At 49.2% G+C, this 19,817-nt stretch overlaps 1 protein-coding gene across 7 annotated transcripts in view; it reads left to right on the forward strand.

Annotated features, from left to right (window-relative positions):
* The window catches only part of Disc1 (disrupted in schizophrenia 1), a 216,377-nt gene that overhangs the window by 71,113 nt on the left and 125,447 nt on the right, over positions 1 to 19,817 (forward strand). For 6 of the 7 annotated variants that reach the window (XR_003947282.1, XR_001778440.2, XM_011248388.3 and 3 more), the window contains exons 4-6: positions 4,614 to 4,761; positions 12,184 to 12,304; positions 15,395 to 15,630. Coding sequence is in view for 4 of the 7 variants with exons in the window: in XM_011248388.3 (XP_011246690.1) it covers positions 4,614 to 4,761; positions 12,184 to 12,304; positions 15,395 to 15,630 (505 nt within the window). In the remaining 3 variants the exon portion in view is untranslated. Of the gene's footprint in view, positions 1 to 4,613; positions 4,762 to 12,183; positions 12,305 to 15,394; positions 15,631 to 19,817 lie in introns of those variants that run through there. The other variant, XM_017312834.2, reaches the window with a different exon arrangement.

Consider the following 19,817-nt stretch of genomic DNA (forward strand, 5'->3'; position numbering starts at 1 on the left):
ACGGGAGTGTAGACTGTGTATGGGGATGTAGACTGTGTATGGGAGTGTAGACTGTGTATGGGAGTGTAGACTGTGTATGGGAGTGTAGACTGTATGGGAGTGTAGACTGTATGGGAATTGTAGACTGTGTATGGGAGTGTAGACTGTGTATGGGAGTGTAGACTGTGTATGGGAGTGTAGAGTGTGTATGGGAGTGTAGACTGTATGGGAGTGTAGACTGTGTATGGGAGTGTAGACTGTGTATGGGAGTGTAGACTGTGTATGGGAGTGTAGACTGTGTACGGGAGTGTAGACCGTGTACGGGAGTGTAGACTGTATGGGAGTGTAGACTGTATGGGAATTGTAGACTGTGTATGGGAGTGTAGACTGTGTATGGGAGTGTAGACTGTATGGGAGTGTAGACTGTGTATGGGAGTGTAGACTGTGTATGGGAGTGTAGACGGTGTATGGGAGTGTAGACTGTATATGGGAGTGTAGAGGCTGTGTATGGGAGTGTAGACTGTGTATGGGAGTGTAGACTGTGTATGGGAGTGTAGACTGTGTATGGGAGTGTAGACTGTGTATGGGAGTGTAGACTGTGATCCTCTCCATGCAGGGCAGGTTGGGCTTGCCTAGCATCTCAGGAATGTAGGCAAGAACCATCCAAGAGAGAGCTGCAGGTTATCAGTGGAGAGTGTGACACTTTCCTGTCTCTGTCTGCCAGAGGACCATTCTGTCACCACCACTTTGCCCTGGTCACTTCAGAACTTGACTTGAGGGCAGTGGGGACCTGGTTGTCCCAGATTCTGCCCATTTATAGACTTGCCCAACATAGCAGCAGACTGGGGCTGGGGCAGCGGAGCACTAACTGCTTTCAAAGCACACCTCTGCTCAAAGCCATCCATGGCTCCGTGTACCTTGAGACAGCACCAGATCCCTTCCAATGGTGTAAGTGGTTCTGCTGCCCCCTTTTACCCTCATCCCACGTCTCCTTGGTTTGCTCACTATGAATGGCCCTAAAATTCAAGGCGAGAGTCACTCAGGGCTTCTACTTGGTACAGCCCATCAGCATAAGGGGTGGGGGGTGTAACCTGCGGAACCAGTGAGCTACCAGTATATAAAATTGGGTGTAGAGTACCAAATGGAGAAGATGCTGCCTAGGAAGTTGCATCCCCTGTGCCTAGTGGCCGTTGCAGAGTTAGAATCCCTGAGAAAGTTGAGAGAGTGGCCAAGGCTTTAATGCCACAGCTGAGTATTCACATTCCCTTTTCTAAACCTGAAAGAGAACTTCAGGTGGCCAGGGTCTCCAGAGTGAGTGACAGCACAGAGCCGGCCTGAGCTGGGACCTCTCCTGTTCTACTCCCTGTTTTCCTTTGTTTTCTTCTCCATGGTGATTGCTTTGCTGGATTAACCCTTTAGGGACCATCCAGGACCAGGAGACAGTTTAGAGCATAGCAGAGGACCAAGGGAAGCCAGGCTGGGATTTTTAAACACAGCATGAGCCTCCCAAAGCCGTACACATCAGGGCTGCTAATAATAACCAGTCCTTTGACATTAACTAAATTGCAGACATAAAGCTTGATGTATTGTTTAGATTATGGTGGTTAATCCCTAGGCCCATAATATAGAGATTATTATTAATGTCTTTTTTTTTTTAACAGATCAGGAAACTGGAGTCTAGAAAGGCTAAATAATTTGAAGGTCAGACAGACAGCTGGCTAAGCTCAGAGTTGAACTCAGGTTTTTCCCTGGCCCCTGCACAGTGAATCTCATTATAACTGCCTTAATTAGCGTTTCATTTTATGAGCATTTAACAAGATTTTTAGTGGTTTTCACCAAAAGTTTTTATTTTATAGAACAATATATAAGTTCTTGAGAAAAAAAGCCACATGACCTTCAGGTGCTTGTTAAAGAGTGGGAATATCTCAGTAGAGTCTGGGAGACCTTGCCCAGCCTGGACCAAGAAAACCGAGTGGCCTGTTTGATGAACACCAGTATTGAAAAGGATGTATCACTAACAGTGTTTGGAAAGCAACATCCAATTAGCTCTGGCAGGCAGTCGTGAAGAAGGTAGTGTGGACAAAGTCCAGTTATTTGGGACTTGGTCCTGGAATCCACTTTTTGATACCCTTAGGGCAGTAGGACAGGTCCTGGGCAAATTCCTGTGATGGCTAGTCTCCTTTGTGGACTGGATTTAAGCTCCCCAGGGGGATAGATTCTGGATGCGTCTATGAGGGTTTTCCCAGAGAGGTTTCACTGAGGAGGAAGACCTACCCTGGCTGTGGGAGGTACCACCCCTAGGACAGGGCTTTTGCATGAATAGAAAGGGAAAGAGAACATTCTTCTCTCTCTGCTTCCTGACTATAAATGCAATGTGATCCCGAGCTCCTGCAGCCCTTCGTCCCCATCACCACAGGCTGTACTGGCTGGCTCCATGAGTCCAAATAGACCCATTCCTTCTTACCTCGCTTTTGTCTAGCATCTTGTCACAGCAATGAGACAAGTAACGAATTCTATTCTCTGTGCAGTGTCTGAACATTGAATTCAGGTCATTTGGTGCATTTATGGGAAATTCACTTATTGATGGGGGCTTCTCCAAACTCTTGTTCATTCACTGCCTTCCCGTCACCTGGGCACCTTTGCTGGCCAAGCACCAGCGTGGGAGAAGGGCTATACCTGCTACATTGTGACTACCAGTGTGAGAGGGGCTGTATCAGCTACATTGTGACTACCAGTGTGAGAGAGGGGCTGTATCAGCTACATTGTGACTACCAGTGTGAGAGAGGGGCTGTATCTGCTACATTGTGACTACCAGTGTGAGAGGGACTGTATCTGCTACATTGTGACTACCAGTGTGAGAGAGGGGCTGTATCTGCTACATTGTGACTACCAGTATGGGAGAAGGGCTATACCTGCTACATTGTGACTACCAGTGTGAGAGAGGGGCTGTATCTGCTACATTGTGACTACCAGTGTGGGAGAAGTGTTGTATCTTACATTGTGACTAGTGTTAACTTGATCTGTGAAGAAAGGCTAGAAACTATTAATGTAGAATGGACTCCATGGGAATAGTCTGTAGGGCCCTTGGGATATGTAGGGGCATCTCGGGAACTACAGTGAACTAGGGAAAGCCTGTAGAATGTTCTTATCATATCATAGCAAGCGATGCATGCACAGGACACTGGAGCAGGCCCCAGCAAAGATGGCCAGTGCTGACCGTCTGAGATCTTATCTTTCTGCGACAATCCAGTAGAGAGATTCAAGGTCACAGAACAGCACCTGACAAGGACACAGGGATGTGAGCCTCGAAGGGTGGGACTTACACCATTCATTTAATTATCCCATCCATCATTCATATGTTTAGAGACAGGTTTCACTACATAGTTTTGTCTGGCCTGGAACTTTCTATGTTAGATTGGAAGGGTCTCACACTCACAGAGATCCACTTACCTCTGCCCCGTTATGCCCAGCCCCATTATTTTATTTATTTTGCACATCTAACTTGTGGGAGTTGGTTCTCTTCTTCCACCGCATGGGCTCTGGGCGTTGAACTCAGGCTTTCAGGCTTGGTGGCGAGCTCCTTTGTCTGCTGTGCCACCCTGGTGATCCAAGGATGGGAGTTTAGCTCAGTCTTTTCTTTAAATATAGCTTTATTTATTTTATTTGTTATTTTTTTGAAAGAGGCTCTGGCTATATACCCAAGGCTACTCTTGAACTCAGGAGTCTCCTGTCTTAGCCTCCTAAGAGTGGTAAACAATCACTCCTGGCTCAAAGATGACTTTATAGGAAACTTCGCATTTTTTTAGGATTTGATCATGAAGGTTATTTCTCACTAGAATGGATTCCAATATCTGTGGGGTTTTTTTAAAAAGTGGTTTTATAGTGATCCACACTTATAAATTGTCCAAGATGACCCGAGGGCATTAGAATAACCATACGACTTACTGTGTGACAGAGGGGGTTCTGTGCTTTCAAGGCCTGTGATTGGCTACAACTTGATAAGCAGTTTTTATTTATTTCTTTAAATTTAACATTTTGTGCTGTTAAAAAAGAATTGTCTTATGAGCATCAACTTCTCCAAAGTGCTAGGGATGTAGCTCAGTCCCTAGAGTGCTTGAAACCTTGGGTTTGATCCCTAGCACTGTATAAACTGAATATAGTGGTGCATTCCTATAATTCTATAACTTGGGGGATGGAGGCAGGAGGACTTGAGGTTTAATGTTATTCTTAGCTTCTCAGAGAGTCCCAGGTTGTCCTGGACTACAAAGAAACCCTTTCTGAAAAACCAGCTAGCCAACCAACCAATCAATAACCTGCTCTTTTAGAATCCCCCAAATTTGACAATTTTCTCCCAAATGATCATCATGATTTAAAAAAGTAACATCAGTTGTCCTTTCTGGGTGTGGGGCAGAGTTGTGACCACAGAGGCTGGTAACCTACAGCCCTGCCAGCTGGGAGGAGGAGGCGGTGATGGAAAGGTCTCTGGAGCTCTGGAGGAGAAACAGACAGGGGTGGGAAATAGCCCTCAGCCTTGAGTGGTCCAGATGCAGCTGGGCTTGGGTTGAGAAGAGATGTGGGATTATCGTGCTGAATTTCATGGTCTTTCTCCTGCTTTTACCTCTTTGGGTTTCCAGCAGAGACATTGAGACAGAGGTTGGAAGAACTGGAACAGGAGAAAGGCCGCCTGTCCTGGGCTCTGCCTTCACAGCAACCTGCTCTTCGCAGCTTCTTGGGTTACCTGGCAGCACAGATACAGGTGGCCTTGCATGGAGCCACCCAAAGGTGAGTACCCGTGGATGCCACCACAGTCCGTGCTTGGCTTCCTCTTCCCCACTGCCATGCAGTCAAGAGCTGGGAGGTCCTGGGGTGATTTTTCCTGGGGGGAATTCTTTGGATGTTGGAGAAGATAGGTCCATTTAGAGGGAGGCCTAGTTGAGTCCTCCTTCTTGAGAAAGAAGCCCATCAAAGTGATGGGAAAGACTAGACAAGCACAGGGCAGAGGACAAACACAGAGGTCCTCTGCCCTGGCTACCATCTGGTATCATCTGGAGGAACTCTGAAGTCTGAGCCCCAAATTAGCTGAGTCAGACGGTTTGACATGGGTCTAAAGCTGGGTACATCTGAATATTCTGAGACTCATTGCTCTGTGTCCCCTATCCCCTGGCCAAATAAAGCCCGAGAGGGAATAGGTACTTTTGTTGTTGTTGTTGTTGTTGTTGTTTTTGTGTTTTCACTTTTTGCTGTTGTGAGCACAATCAGGATTTAGGTAGGCATCTACATATGTAGGCTCAGATGCAGTCACGGCAACTGCATCTTGCTTCCCACTGCCAATTTACCTCAGCAATCACAGGATTGCATGGCCCGTTCCTGCTAGGTGCCCATGGCATTGCACATTTTATCTTTTATCTTTGTGTCTCCCTGGTACCGGTTTTGACAAGGAGGCCAACTTTCTCTTTTAGGGGTAGCGAGTGACGGAGCATGCAGTCTCACTGTGTCCTTCTGTAGAGATATATGCGTGTTGAGTAAACTCACACGCTGTCCTCACAGGGAGGAGCCCCATCTCCACACTTCTGTTATCTTATCTGATGGGAATCATCCTCTCAGTCCCCCTTCCTGCCTCACATGGAGGCCTTCCTAGCTGGAGGCCTTCCTAGCTGTCTCTTCTCTTCTTCTTGGTTTGTTTCTTGTCCTAGACTCCAGCTGCTCTTCCAATGTATCAAGTTTCTGTATCACAAATACTTGCAGGGTAGTTACTAAGTGTTTCCTAAGTAAGTCTCCTCTTTCTTCTTCTTCTTCTTCTTCTTCTTCTTCTTCTTCTTCTTCTTCTTCTTCTTCTTCTTCTTCTTCTTCTTCTTCTTCTTCTTCTTCTTCTTCTTCTTCTTCTTCCCCTTCCCCTTCCCCTTCCCCTTCCCCTTCCCCTTCCCCTTCCCCTTCCCCTTCCCCTTCCCCTCTTCCTCCTTCTCCTTCTTTTGTGAGACAAAGCCACAAGCCCAAGCTAGCCTTGAATTTACAATCCTCCTGCCTCAGTTTACCAAGTGCAGGGATTTTTGCTGTTACACTAATATGGGCATTAGCTTTATCAGCCTTCTTGCTTTGTTTTCTCCATAAGAGGTTTTTCAATTCCACTCTAATTGGCCCCTACTTCTGCTGCTACCCATCCCCCAACAGGTCAGCAGTGGCTTTCTGTTAAACTCTTGCTCCTCTTACTGTAAGCACCATGTCCAGGCTTCTAGTCTCCTCAGTTCTTAGATCTCTACTCACGGCTCTGTCCCTGGTGTCACTGTCCATCCTTGTTGCATCTGAGATCTCGTCTCTCTCTCCTTGTATTCTCACCTTGACATCCCTACCTCTGCAGGATCCTGCATTCTTTCTGGTGTGTCTCAGATACACGAATCCGGTTCACCTTGTAGGAATCCCAGCCCTCTGAGGGCTCCTCCCCAGCACTGACCTCTCTGTAGAGTGCTGACCCCAGGCTTCCTGTGGTCAGTAGTGCATGTATTAAATTCATCTTTTTACCAATACAGAGGTACTGTGGTTTCATCCTTGCCTTAGTAAACTTATTATTGGTGATGGTTGGTCTTGCCTGTCAACTCGACTGCATTAAGAGATGTCTTGGACTGGTGAGACACATTCAGGGGTCTGTGGAGGCATTTCCAGAGCTGATTGACACTTGGAATGACAGTGATTGGGAGAAGAAAGAAGGCTGAGGACAAAGATCATGTGCCTTCCCCAGCTTTCTGTGCATGTGCCGGGCGGCAGTTCTGCTGACTTTGGGCTCTAGCTTCTTTGGCCTTTTGACATGGATGCAATACCCACAGCTCTCCAGGGAGCTTCTGGGCTTCCAGCTCTGGTTTAATACTGCTGAGTTGTCCAGCTTCATGGGCTGAGCCGTGACTGTGTTCTCTGCCCCTGCAGCATGCAGGCAGCATAGTTGGATTAGCCAGTGCCTAGCGTGTAAGCCAATCTAATTCCTTCTTACAATACATGCATTCTTTTGGTTCTGTTCCTCTAGAAAACCCTGCCAAAGAAACTGCTCTAAATTTTATTTTGCCTGTGTATGTGTGCATATATATATGCATTTCCATATGTGCGTGTGCATGTGCATGGTGTATGTGTATGTACATGTGTGTATGTACGTGTGTGCATGCACGTGTACACGTGTGTGTATGCATGTGTACGTGTGTGTGCATGTATGTGTGTTTAGCCATGTGCATGCATATACATGTGTGTGTGTGTGTGTGTGTGTGTGTGTGTGTGTGTGTGTTTGTGCATACAGAGGCCCAAAGTTAACAGAGTGTCCTCCTTGATTGCTCTCTACCTTATTGAGGTGCGGCCTTTTGCTAAACCTGGATCTCACTGGTTTTTGTTAGTCTAGCCAGCCAAATCACCTGGGGATCACCCTATCTTCGTCTTCTGAGGGCAGGGATTACAAGGCCCTCTAGCCGGCCTGTCTTTTGTGTGGGTTCTGGGGTTTGAAGTTGGATCCCCATGCTTGTGCAGTAAGCACTTTATCCTCCGAGCTATCTTCCCAGACCCACCATCTTTAAAAAGGAGCCCTGCTAAACCTATTATCCCTGTCCTCATGCCTCCTCCTCCTCTTCTCCCGGGCTCCCTGTCTCATGGTTTCTACCTCCAGGCACCTCAGGAACACCCCAGGACTCCATCCTCCTACCCTCTAACTCATGGGTTGCTAGCTCTGGTCATCTCTGTCATCTTTCTGTCATTCTCTGTCACCTTTCCAGCCTCCAGCCACTGGAGGCTTCCTCTGCTCGCACTGCAGCAGCCTCTCACCTTGCTGGCTTCTCTAACTCCACTCTGGTATATCATCCATTTCCCCCAAAGCAGTCAGGAGGACCCTGCAGGAAGCAGTGGCTACTGGGCTTTCAGGATGACCTCACTCTCTGTGTGACCTTCAAAGCCTCTATGACCCCAGCCTTACCAGCGCTGACCTCTGACTAGTCAGCACCAGCACCAGCTACCCACACAGCAGAATGTTGCACAATTCTCCAATCTCCCGAGAATCCCGTTGCAGTCACTAATGGTTGCTCATCCTCCAAGACAGTAAAGCCAGCCCCGTGCCAACCCTCTGCCTGTCGGTCACATCTCACGGACTCTTCCTGGAGTATCCTGGGTGACTGTCTCTGTCCCAAGCCTTTGATCTACTGCCTTGAATATCCCTCATTGTGAAGGACAACTGTCCCCAGAGGAGGACTGCACCGTGTACCCCTCCAACTGACTTGGTGCGGGAGTTACATATGTATACACGTTTGTACCAGTTCACAAACATATGTGTGAACACAGGGTTGGGGGAGCTGGAGGGAGAACCTCCCTTCAGCCAGGCTTCCTTCTGATGCTACAACCCAGGGATAGAGGCTGGGTTTTTATCCCTTTAGTTATTTTTTATTCTTGGTTTTTCTTTTGTCAAGCTTACCTGTCCTGTTATTATGATAGCTAGAAATGACTTGACATCTGCGTCATTATCACATTCTTACAGAGCACGTGGGCACGGCTACATAGCTGCTAATTATTAAAGTCAGCCTTTGCTTGTGCCAGCTTCTCTGTGGCCTAAGTTTGCCTGTACTCACCAGGGTCAGCTGGACCCTCAGGACAGAAGTTCCTGCAGTCCTCATGATGACCACCAGGGGTCCCTGGACACAAACTTCTTCGGGGCTCAGCCCCGAGACCCCGGAAGAAGGCTGTTCTAAATGCTGGGGACTTTTCCTGCAGAAATAAAATAGTTTTGTCAACATGGCCAGCTTTCAACACAGATTAGTAACTCAAACAAGTTTCTTTTTATCTTTCTAGGATCAAGTGTTTCTTTGAGAATCTGATGAAAGCAATGCATGTTCCTGTATTCAAACTGCCAGGGTGTCTCTTGAGACCCTCAGATTTTGAGCCTCCCTGTCAATCTGGCCATGGGAGGAGGAGGTCTCTCAGCTTCTCGGGTTATGAAAGTAACCTCAGACTTTACCATCTACTTATTTTTATTGTCTCTTGGTTTTAAAATTACTGCTCAAATTCTCAAGTAAGCTTAACTACCCACCCCGAGAACTGTTTATATCAGCACTGAGGTCACTAGGGTTGGAGGGTCACTGAGTAGCTCTGACAGTTGAATCAGGTCCTCCCACTGTCTCTCAGGTGGAAATCTCTGTTGCTCAGTAAGGGGACTGGTCTCTGGGTGAGGTAAATGCCGCTCCTCTGTGCAAGGTGGCACAAGGTGGTTTTTAGCTTTTACAACAGTGATTATCAACTTGTCATGACTTCTTTGGGTTGGCTGAACCTTTCACAGAAGTCACTTATCAGATATTTACATTACTGTTCATAAAGTAGAAGAATTACAGTCATGAAGTAGCAAGGAAAGTAATGTTTTGGTCGGGGCTTGCCACAGTGCGAGGAGCTGTATTACAGGGTCGCAGCGTTAGGAAGTTTGAGAACTGCTGTTTTCCAGCCTGGCAATGCACTTTCCCCCTTTGTTACAATGTCCTGAGTGGATGTCACAGACACGGGGGCATTTCCACGTTTACCCCCGCATGGTCCTGTCACCATGCCATGTCAACAATAGGTCAGATTCTTAGCCTCGTCTGTCTGCTGTGGATCGTTACGCTGCTATCCTATTCTCTAGTGTCTTTGGTTGCTTCTCTAAACACAAGCTACTGAGATCCTTGCCTCAGGCCCAGCTATCAGGAGAACCCAAACTGGACAGCTATATACCCTGGAAAAACAACCCCCAACTCTTGAGGTGCCGGGGCTCTCTGACTTCTGATGGTGGTAGCAGGTCCGACTGCTTCCTCTTTGATCCAATCAGTGGGAAGGAAGTATGTCCACCCCTCACTCTGACCATGGGGAGGGCAGGAGGGGCTGAGGGCAGCAGCCCATGGTGGTGGTGGGGGCTCTGCATGTGCAACGGCTGGCGTAGGCACCTATCCCACAGACTTAGGGGGAAGGACTTCTAGGCCTGTTCTTGTCACCTCTCATTTCTGATTCAACCTCTTTGACACACCAGGGTTAGAAGGTCAACACTCAGTTGAAGGAAAATGTCCTCTTCTCAAAAGCTTTTGGCAGCTGTAGCAAGCAGTTGACTGGTAATCTCATCTCATTGATACCTTGTTCCCCCCCCCCCCCCCCACTGCATACCATGTGACTTCTCTCTGGCTCCTCAATAATATGGACACCACACTGGTTACTCTTGTCACCTAGCTGCACTTGTGTGTGCATGTGTGTGCGCGTGCATGTGCATGTGTGTGCACTTGTGTGTGCTTGTGCGTGTGTGTGTTCGAGAGTGTATACGCATGCAGAATATCTCTTATCAGCGACCCTTCTGAGAGGAGCAGCATCTGACAAAGATAAGAAACAAAGCACAGGAAGGCTCTCTCTACCCACTGAGACAGGACACTGGCACTGCCAAGATGCATCAGTGTGGCTCGTCTGCTCCCCTGGGACAGGACCTCAGGAGCAAGTGTGGGTGGCATGCACCGGCCTTTCCTCTCCTCTCTCTTGAGCATACAATTCTTTGATTTCTGGCAGACGCTGAGGCAGACTGCAGTGTTGCAGGGCACAGCGACCCTTGGATTGGAATGGGCACACAGGGCACGAGAGGGAGAATCGGCAGATGTTATTATCAGGGATTATGTAAAGACATTGCCCGTTCATTTCTCTGCCGTACTTTTCTCTGAGTCTCGCTATCGGATTTTACAGATAGGTCTCATCCCTTCAGCGATTGATGGGACAGAAACCAGATAGAAAGATTCAAGTTTTTGCACAACTGGGCAGGTCCTAGTGGAGACCCAAGTCTGAGAGTGGAAGCTTAGATCTCAGGCCCCCGGGTTCCCACCAGCATCAAGCATTAACATCCCTGAAACATAAAGGAAAGGCTGGGTAGCAGAGGGAGACTTTGGGGACCAGACACGGAAGATGGAAATGTATCCATGCTTCATAGCTGAGAGATGCGTTCTGAGGCCACCCCTGGCTCTCCGTGGATCACTTCTGTCCCAGGGGTAGGAGCACGAGAGACAGACAGGAATGTTGTTTGGAGTACAGGGCTTCTCTTGTGGGTTAGGTGATGGGTGGAGTTAGGTGCCATGCAGTCCCCAGCTATGCTCCCGTAGCTTCCCTCCGCAGCTGGTATTTCAGTTCTGCGCTGACTTCCTACAACAGCTCCCACCTCAACCCAGATGGCATCAGTTCAAGGAATTTGAGGAACACTCATACCAGCATACGCCAGGCAAGCTGAGAAATAACTGAAGGGAAGAAATGAGCTACTACAGCAGGAGACGGGATGGGATGACTTCCCAGTTTTAAGGCTGTGGGTTCATTAAGCCATCCAGCAGGTATTTGCTGAGTCCTGACTCACTGGGGACATCAGCACAAGAGGAGCTCTGTCTTCCTCTGACACTCACAGTCAAGTCTGAAGAGCCCGTGGCAGCTTGGAGCCCGGAGGAAACCTCTGCTCTCTTTCTGCTGGAAGACGGGGTGTCTTAGGATCATGTCACACAGAAGAGGCTCACTGTGTTGCAGTCTTCATATCCATGTTTATCCTGTGTAGGACTGCGCCCACCACACAGGTTCAACGTTCACTTTACTGGTGCCTGTGATAGGACGTTGGAGGTCTCTGGCAACCACCCAAGGACAGGGTGCCTTCCCCAGGCAGTCCAGTGTGAGGAGGCTGTGAGGTTCAGAGGGTTGGATTAGTTCAAAGACAGAGAAGGGCAAAGCTAAGTTCTTACGGTAGCCTTGACCTCTGTGAACTGTGTTCTGCCTGTGCCTTCCTGGGAAGAGCCCTGCAGAGGACTTTCCCATGGAGGAGGGTGGGATGTGGCTGAAGGGGGTGAACAAGGAGAAAGAGGAGGGGAACCCAGGGCTTCATTCATGCCAGGCGACCACTTTCCCTGGCCCCATGTGGGGTTTCTAAATTAGATTGTATTTTATGCTTCCAGTATAGTTTAGTTTGGACTGACTATGTGTCAGGTGTTCATAGCCAGGGTGGCTATGGGCTAGGGCATATGGAAATACAGGCTTGATAGATGCAACTTGGATGGAGGAAAAAAAAAAGCCCCAACAGATCCTAGTTGAAACAGAAATGTACATTAGGGGCTCCATCCCTGTGAGCACCCGGATGAGACAAGCTTTGTGCAGTCTCTAAGTACATGTCGACCTGAGCTCATCTGTTTCTCCACACCTGTACCAATGCATGTCTGTTACTTGAAGGGCCGGCAGCGATGATCCAGAAGCCCCACTTGAAGGACAGCTGAGGACTACCGCCCAGGATAGCCTGCCTGCATCCATCACCAGGAGGGACTGGCTTATTCGAGAGAAACAGCGATTGCAGGTGAGTGGAATAGAATCTTCCAGAAAGGGAGTGGGCCCTCTCTTACCCATGTAAGTCAGATGCAGTGAGGGGGCCTCTGCTTCACTGCAGTGCAAGGACTCAAAGCGGAGGCGGTAGAGCGGCCACTCCTTTGCACAGGACTGGGTTGCAGTTGCATAGATGGGAGTCAGGATCTTTGGTTCTGCTCTCTGTGGCCGCTGGTGTGTCTGGGAATCTCTGTGGCCGCTGGTGTGTCTGGGAATCTCTGTGGCCGCTGGTGTGTCTGGGAATCTCTGTGGCCGCTGGTGTGTCTGGGAATCTCTGTGGCCGCTGGTGTGCTAGGAATGCTTTGTGGGAATCCCTACCATGGTGGACTCTGGGAAACCACTGTGAAGAGACATGGTTTTGAGTCTAGCCCGGGTGTGAGGCTGCATCTGTAATGACCAGCAGATATGTGGAGGCCATGCTTGGCTCACAGCAGTGGTGACATCTGGCCAGGAAGTGCCCAGGGTTAGAACTCTAAATGAGGCTCCAAGGTGAGAGAGCAGAGGCAGGAAAGGGGTCTGGAAGTTTTCTAAGTAGACCCCGGGCAGGGACTGAGAAGCAGCCAGGGGTCGGGGTTGGGGGTAGGGGGCTGGGACTGCTGAGCCTGCAGCCTGGAGCAGGAACTGGGAGTCTGTGAAGCACCAGGCAGCAGCACCAGGGATTCATGGGAAGAGCCTAAATGGACAGAGTGGAAAATCCATCCAGTGTGATTCTTAACATCAACTTTGGGCCTCCACGTGCACACATACCCACGTGCTCCCACGTGCTCTCACGTGCCTGCGGACATAGACACACCACACTCCCATGAAAGTGGAAAAAAAATTAATAGAAGAATGAGATGTTTTGTTGTCATGGAAAACAGTCTTGCAGTTCCTCAAACATTTGAAAATGGAGTTCTTCATACCCAGCACCCAGTCCCGCTCATCGTTGATACACACCTGAAAAGAAAGTGCTGTCTAGACAAGACATCTAGTCACTATAACTGATGACAGCCCAAGAGGCCATGGCTGGATAGACAAGCAAAGTGTGTTGTGGATGCACTTTGTGGTCTGTGACTAGGCTTACAAAAGGCACTGTACTACCGGGCACAGTGTGGGTGAATGTGGAGGGCATTGTGTTTGCTGCATGAGACAGTCATGGAAGAGAGATACTGTAATATTCTACTTAGATTCCCAGAGTAGGAAAGGAGATTGGGGTGCGGTGGGGAGTGGGTGGGGTAAGGAATGGGGGTGAGGATCGGGTGGCAGGGGACGGAGAATTAGTGTTTAATGGGGATAGAGTCTTGTGGTTGGATGGCGAGATTGCTCGCATGGTTTGTGTGTGTCTGACATCACTGAACTGAGCATGTGTGGTGGCAGAGACGCTAATTCTTATGCCTCTTTTACTATAGTTTAGGGTGACCTGAGCTTGTCTTCCTAGTATGGGGAGGCTGAGGCAAAAGTATTGCTGTAGGTTCAAGCCTGGGCTGCAAGATGAGTCCTGGGCTAGCTCTGACTGCTAAAAAAAACGAGAGAGAGAGAGAGAGAGAGAGAGAGAGAGAGAGAGCGAGCTGTGGATCTCAAGGGCAGACAGAGCAGCCAAGCCTTGTTGAACACAGCCTGCAGGCGAGCCGGAAGTTCTGGGTGGGAGTGTTGGAGCTCATCTCTCTCCTCTGGGACTGCAGGTGGGTGCAGGAGGTAGAAGCTGTGGAGAATCTGCTCCGTGGGTGGAGAGAACATTCGGGAGATAGGGGAGATATCAGGAATTAAGCTGTGCTCTTATCAGCTAGGAACAGCAAGGGAACAGGGGCGTGTCCCTCAGCAGAGCCTGGTGCTGTATTCAGACTCCCACGCATCGAGATGGCTATCTGCCCAGCACCAAGCACACGATGTTCAGTCACCTGCTGCTTGTTTATGCGTTGGCCTGGAGACAGATGATAGTTATGGATTAACATAGATTCTAGGTCAATCAATTAGTGCAAATTGTGTGTGAGTGTCTGTGTGTTTGAATGTGTGCACATGTGTGTGCACATACATGTATGTGGAGGACAGAAGTTGATGTTGGATACTTACCCCAATCACCCTTCACCTTATTTTTGACCCAGAGTTTCTCATTGAATCTAGATTTCAATGACTGGGCTAGACTGTGGCCAGCAAGTTCCCAGGATCCTCCTGTCTCTGATCACCACACCCTCATGCTGGGGTGAGGAATTCATTCTGTGGGACCCCAGCTTTCCCATGGGTTCTGGGGAATCAGAAGGTAGCGCACGCCTTTAATCCCAGCACTTGGGAGGCAGAGGCAGGTGGATTTCTGAGTTCGAGGCCAGCCTGGTCTACAAAGTGAGTTCCAGGACAGCCAGGGCTACACAGAGAAACCCTGTCTCGAAAAACAAACAAAAACAAAAACAAACAAACAAACAAAAAACAAAGAAGAAGAAGAAGAAGAAGAAGAAGAAGAAGAAGAAGAAGAAGAAGAAGAAGAAGAAGAAGAAGAAGAAGAAACAGCAGCAGCAGCTCTTTGTGCGTGCACGGCAAGCACTTGGCGGACAGAGTCACCTCACCGACTGTGGGAACCGAACTGTCCGACATGCTAAAGGACATTAGGCTCCATGGCCCAACAGCCATTTGTTCTCTGCATCCCATTGCTGTGACAAGCCAAGGCTCCTGTCTTTCTGTGCATCCTAAATCCTCATTGTTTGTGGACAGGGTTTTCTCCTCCCGGCTCACAGCTGGCATCTCGGTGTGGGGTATGAGCTGCTAGCACCCTCACTTGCCCGCTGCCAGAAGGGAAGCCAGTGAGCGACACACCATTCACTGGGTTTTATCAAATCAAAACCTTGGCCCGCACCTGTCTATATTTAATGCTTGGGAGGAAGCAATGTTTTCCTTCCTGCCAGCACATCAAAAACACAAAGCTGGCGGCATGATTTTTCCGGTTCAGCAAACTTCTGGAATCTGCCTGCCTCGGAAGGGTGGGGTAGGTGGGCTTTGCGACTGCGGTGCATATGGCCCCCCTATCATTTAGCCACTCTCATTGTCAGCAGAGCAGGGTTAATGGCTGAAATCTGTTCCCCCTCTCTCTCTGCAGAAGGAAATCGAAGCTCTCCAAGCACGGATGTCTGCGCTGGAGGCAAAGGAAAAACGGCTGAGCCAAGAGTTGGAGGAGCAGGAGGTGCTGCTCCGGTGGCCGGGCTGTGACCTGATGGCACTGGTGGCCCAGATGTCCCCAGGCCAGCTGCAGGAGGTCAGCAAGGCCTTGGGAGAGACCCTGACCTCTGCCAACCAGGCTCCCTTCCAGGTGGAGCCACCTGAGACCCTCAGGAGGTACTGGTGACTTTCTGAGTTTCCAACTTTACCTCTTTCTCCTGGTTATTGAGGTGACTTTGCTGTCCCTTGTCCATGGGTCCTTCTCAGGCAGTCTGTTTGCTGAGTGGAAGGGATGGAGGCATTTTGATGTTAGATTGCCTTCGGGGTCAGCCATGAGCCTGGGAGTTATTTGGTATTCGATCTACCTAACCCCTAACTGTCTGCAGTGTCCTCTCTCCAAGAAGCAGTTTCCACCATTCCCAGGGGCTGGCTCGTCTCTCCCTCCTTCTCTCCCTCCCTCTTTCATTTGGGATTCAATTAGATAGAGATAGTGACACTGGCTTTTGATGAAGATAATCTCCTGGAAAGAGACAGATTCCACTTCTATCAAGGGATAGGGCATGGCTTTGAAAGACTGTACCCTGGGCTGCGGTGATGCTCAGATATAAAGTGTTATCACACAAGTGTGGGGATCTGAGTTTAGAACCCCAGACCCTGTGAAAAATCTGGGTGCAGGGGTACACACCTTTAACCTGGTTTCTGGGGCTACAGACTCAGGAGGATCTCTGAGGTTTGCTGGCCACGCAGCTTAGCTCTAGATTCAGTGACCCTGAGTGTGATCGAGGAAGATTAACCTCTCTCTCTCTCTCTCTCCCTCTCCCTCTTCCTCTCTCTCTTTCTCTCTGTGTGTGTGTGTGTGTCTGTCTGTCTCTCTTTATGGCATGTGTGTATATATGTACACGTATGAACATGTGCACAAACAAACAAAAATCTCCCAAACAAAGGACAACTTACCCAGTGTTTTCATAGACACTGGAGTGAATGGAATGAATGAGCGACCTTGGACTGCTGGTTGTCAGAGGCTAAGCAATCACCATATGCCTGGTGCCTACACTTCGTGGGTTGCATATATTTTCCTGTCCGTTTTCCAGATAGTGAACAGAAGATTAGGAAAGCTAATGATTAAAAGAGAAGTTTATAATTTTCCCACATCTTAACAAGAAAAAAAAAAAACATGCTCAGGATTTTCAAACCTGGGTATATCTTTGGGCCAGAGTGAGCGGGGCTGGCCAGAGTGAGCAGAGTTCTTGAATTCAATCCTTAGCAACCACATGACGGCCCACAGCCATCTGTAGGGCTACAGTGTGTTCATATACATACATACATAAATAAATCTTAACAACAACAGCAACCCCCCCTCCCAATAGGTCCCCTAAGTTCTGTCTGTATACATGAGGGTACAGGGGTCATCCACTGGAGCAGGCAACCTAAGGGAGACCTCACCCCTAAAGAAACCATCTCTCCTCTGGCACCCATCAATTACAGCAGCTCAAAAGAGACAACTTTTAAGCACCAGGAGGATCAGGATGTCCCAAGCCAGGAAGTTGACAGGACACAGAAACACAGAAGCCACATAAAATGTCAGACTCATTACAGACAGACAATGTTGAGGCTGTAGAGAAAACAGATCCCTCATTCACTATTGACGGAAGGGCGGGCTGGTGCAGCCACTGGGGACATCAGCGTGGAGGTTTCTCGTGAAACTAAATATGGAAAGCCCAAATAACCTAGGAATCCTTCCTTCCAGGCATTGACCCGAGAGGCTGCCTCCTGCCTACCGCAGGGATATCCATCCATGGTCATTGTGGCTCTGTCGGGTGATGAGCCCGAGGCACATCGATAATGGGCTTTTATTTGGCTGTAAAGAAAAATGAGATTTCAGAATGTATAGGAAAATGGAAGGAACTGGAAAATACTATGTTATGTGATGCCCCAGAAAGACAAGTACCACACGTCCTCTCTTGTATGCGGATCCCAGCATCTGATTTCCCTATATGTTTATTTGTGTGGGAGTGAGGTCATAGGCTAGGAAACTGGGAAGGGGCTTTAAGGAAGGGATGCGGAGAAGGCAAGAACATGCATATGTCACGGGGATGGTGGTGATTGTCTTTTTTTTAATTAGATATTTTCTTCATTTACATTTCAAATGCTATCCCAAAAGTCCCCTATACTCTCCCCCCACCCTGCTCCCCAACCCGCCCACTCCTGCTTCCTGGCCCTGGCATTTCCCTGTACTGGGACATATAATTAATCTTCGCAAGACCAAGGGCCTCTCCTCCCAATGATGGCTGACTAGGCCATCTTCTGCTACATATGCAGCTAGAGACACGAGCTTTGGGAGTACTGGTTAGTTCATATTGTTGTTGCACCTATAGGGTTGCAGACCCCTTCAGCTCCTTGGGTACTTTCTCTAGCTCCTCCATTGGGGGCCCTGTGTTCCATGCAATAGATTGACTGTAAGCATCCACTTCTGTATTTGCCAGGCACTGGCACAGCCTCACAAGAGACAGGGTCCTGTCAGCAAAATCTTGCTGGCATATGCAATAGGTTTGGTGGCTGTTTATGGGATGGATCCCCGGGTGGGGCAGTGATTCTCTCTTAGGGTGGTAAACTTATTAAATATAATAGAAGGAGCAGCAGCAGGAGCAGCGTGGCAGGGGCTCGGAGGAGAGTTTGGGCCCTTGTGGCAGCATGTGTCCACCTGCAGGTCTCAGAGGAAGGTGGGTCATCACACAGTTGATGAGCAGTCTACAGCTCATACCTGCAGCCAGGCTGAGGCTAATTCCTGAGAGGTGGGGGGAGGGGAGGGGTCCTGCTTTCCAAGGAAGGAATGTGTGAGCTGACTGAGGAGGTGAGGGGCGGGAGTCTACTTAGTTAAGGTACCCATTACAGGCTGGGTACCTGCCTCCTTTAGCTTTCTGGTATCTTGGAGTCTGGGATCCCAGCCCTGTAGAAATGAGAATTTCCTTGGAGAAATGAGAATTATAGTGCCTGTCATTCTCCAGGAATCAGGGCACAGGGGAGGCAAGGCAGGGTTTCTTGGTGGGGGGGGGGGTTGCAGATTTAAGGCCTCTTGGTAGGGGACATGCCATTTCCTTCAGAAGAGTCACGAAAAAGAGGCTGTTGGACCTGAACAGGCCCTATCCCTGACTGACTCCATGGGAGTGGAAAGGGGAGTGTGGGGGAGGGACGGTTCCAGTAGTGAGCATGGGGGTAGGGGTAACACTGAGGGTCTTACTGGAATTGTTAGGGTCAGAGTGTGGCATTGGCAGCCGTAAGAGACTAAGTAAGCGGAGCCACCTGTCCTCAGTAGGGTAAAGAGATTCGGAATCGCAAAAGCAGAGAAAGGCTTATTCAGTGTGACCTGTTGACAAAACAGTGAGGTCCAGTGACTCCCAAGTCCCTCGTGAGGGTCCTAACAGGAGGTTTGGTCTTACAGAGGGCACAGGTGGTTATAGCTTAGCAGTGCTGGTCAAGTGTGGACTCTCCCATCACTGACCTTCCTTTCAGCTCCAGTCTGCACTGCTCAGTAGTCTAACACCGTGTCAGAACCCTGGGACATCTCTCTAAGGGACAAGTTCGCTCTAGATGGCTCCAGCCTTCTCCTTCTGCCCGTGTGAGACTCCTGATAGCCAAAATCTGATGGCCAAAGGAAGGGACACACGTGCCTCTCTGGGGATGTCTTTGTTCCTGCCGGTGTTTACAAGATGGGGGATCATGAGGAGCAGATTGGGGTACGGAGGAACAAGCAAAGCTGAGCATGTATGGAAATACCACACACTAATTAAAAATTAAATTCAGAAGAGAGTTAGGGTCTTGCCTGAAATATCAAACCCTGGCCTTGCAAACAAGCCCCAACTCATCTTAATTTAAAAAAAAATAGTTAATTTTATCCATATGAATGTTTTACCTGTCTATGTATCTGTGCACCGCATGCATGCCCGATGCCCACAGAGGCCAGAAGAGGGCATTGGAACTGGAGTTACAGGCAGCTGGGAGCCACCATGTGAGTGCCCTTAACCAGAGTCACCTGCCTAGCCTTGGCAGTTGTCTTTTGTCCCACAAGACCTCCTTTTGATGCAGGTGGCCAGGAAGGAACCTGACGCTTATTCCATCCCAGGTGCGGGGCTGGGATGTGAGGGTGGAGAAGGCTTGTGAGGAAGAGGGAAACAAGAGCATCAAGGCGACGATGGTTTCCACTGCTTCCTGAGGGCTGCATCTCTGCACGGGGTGGGGGGTTCCGCCTATTTGGCATATGAGGAGGAGGGGTGTGGTAATTCAAGCTCATTGCTCTCCAGTGCTGCCAGCTGTATCCCTCTACCACCCCCACCCACCCCCACCCCCCCCACCCCCGCCGGCTGTGC

This window comes from Mus musculus, chromosome 8, assembly GCF_000001635.26.
Source record: "Mus musculus strain C57BL/6J chromosome 8, GRCm38.p6 C57BL/6J".
Classification (NCBI taxonomy): Eukaryota; Metazoa; Chordata; class Mammalia; order Rodentia; family Muridae; genus Mus; species Mus musculus.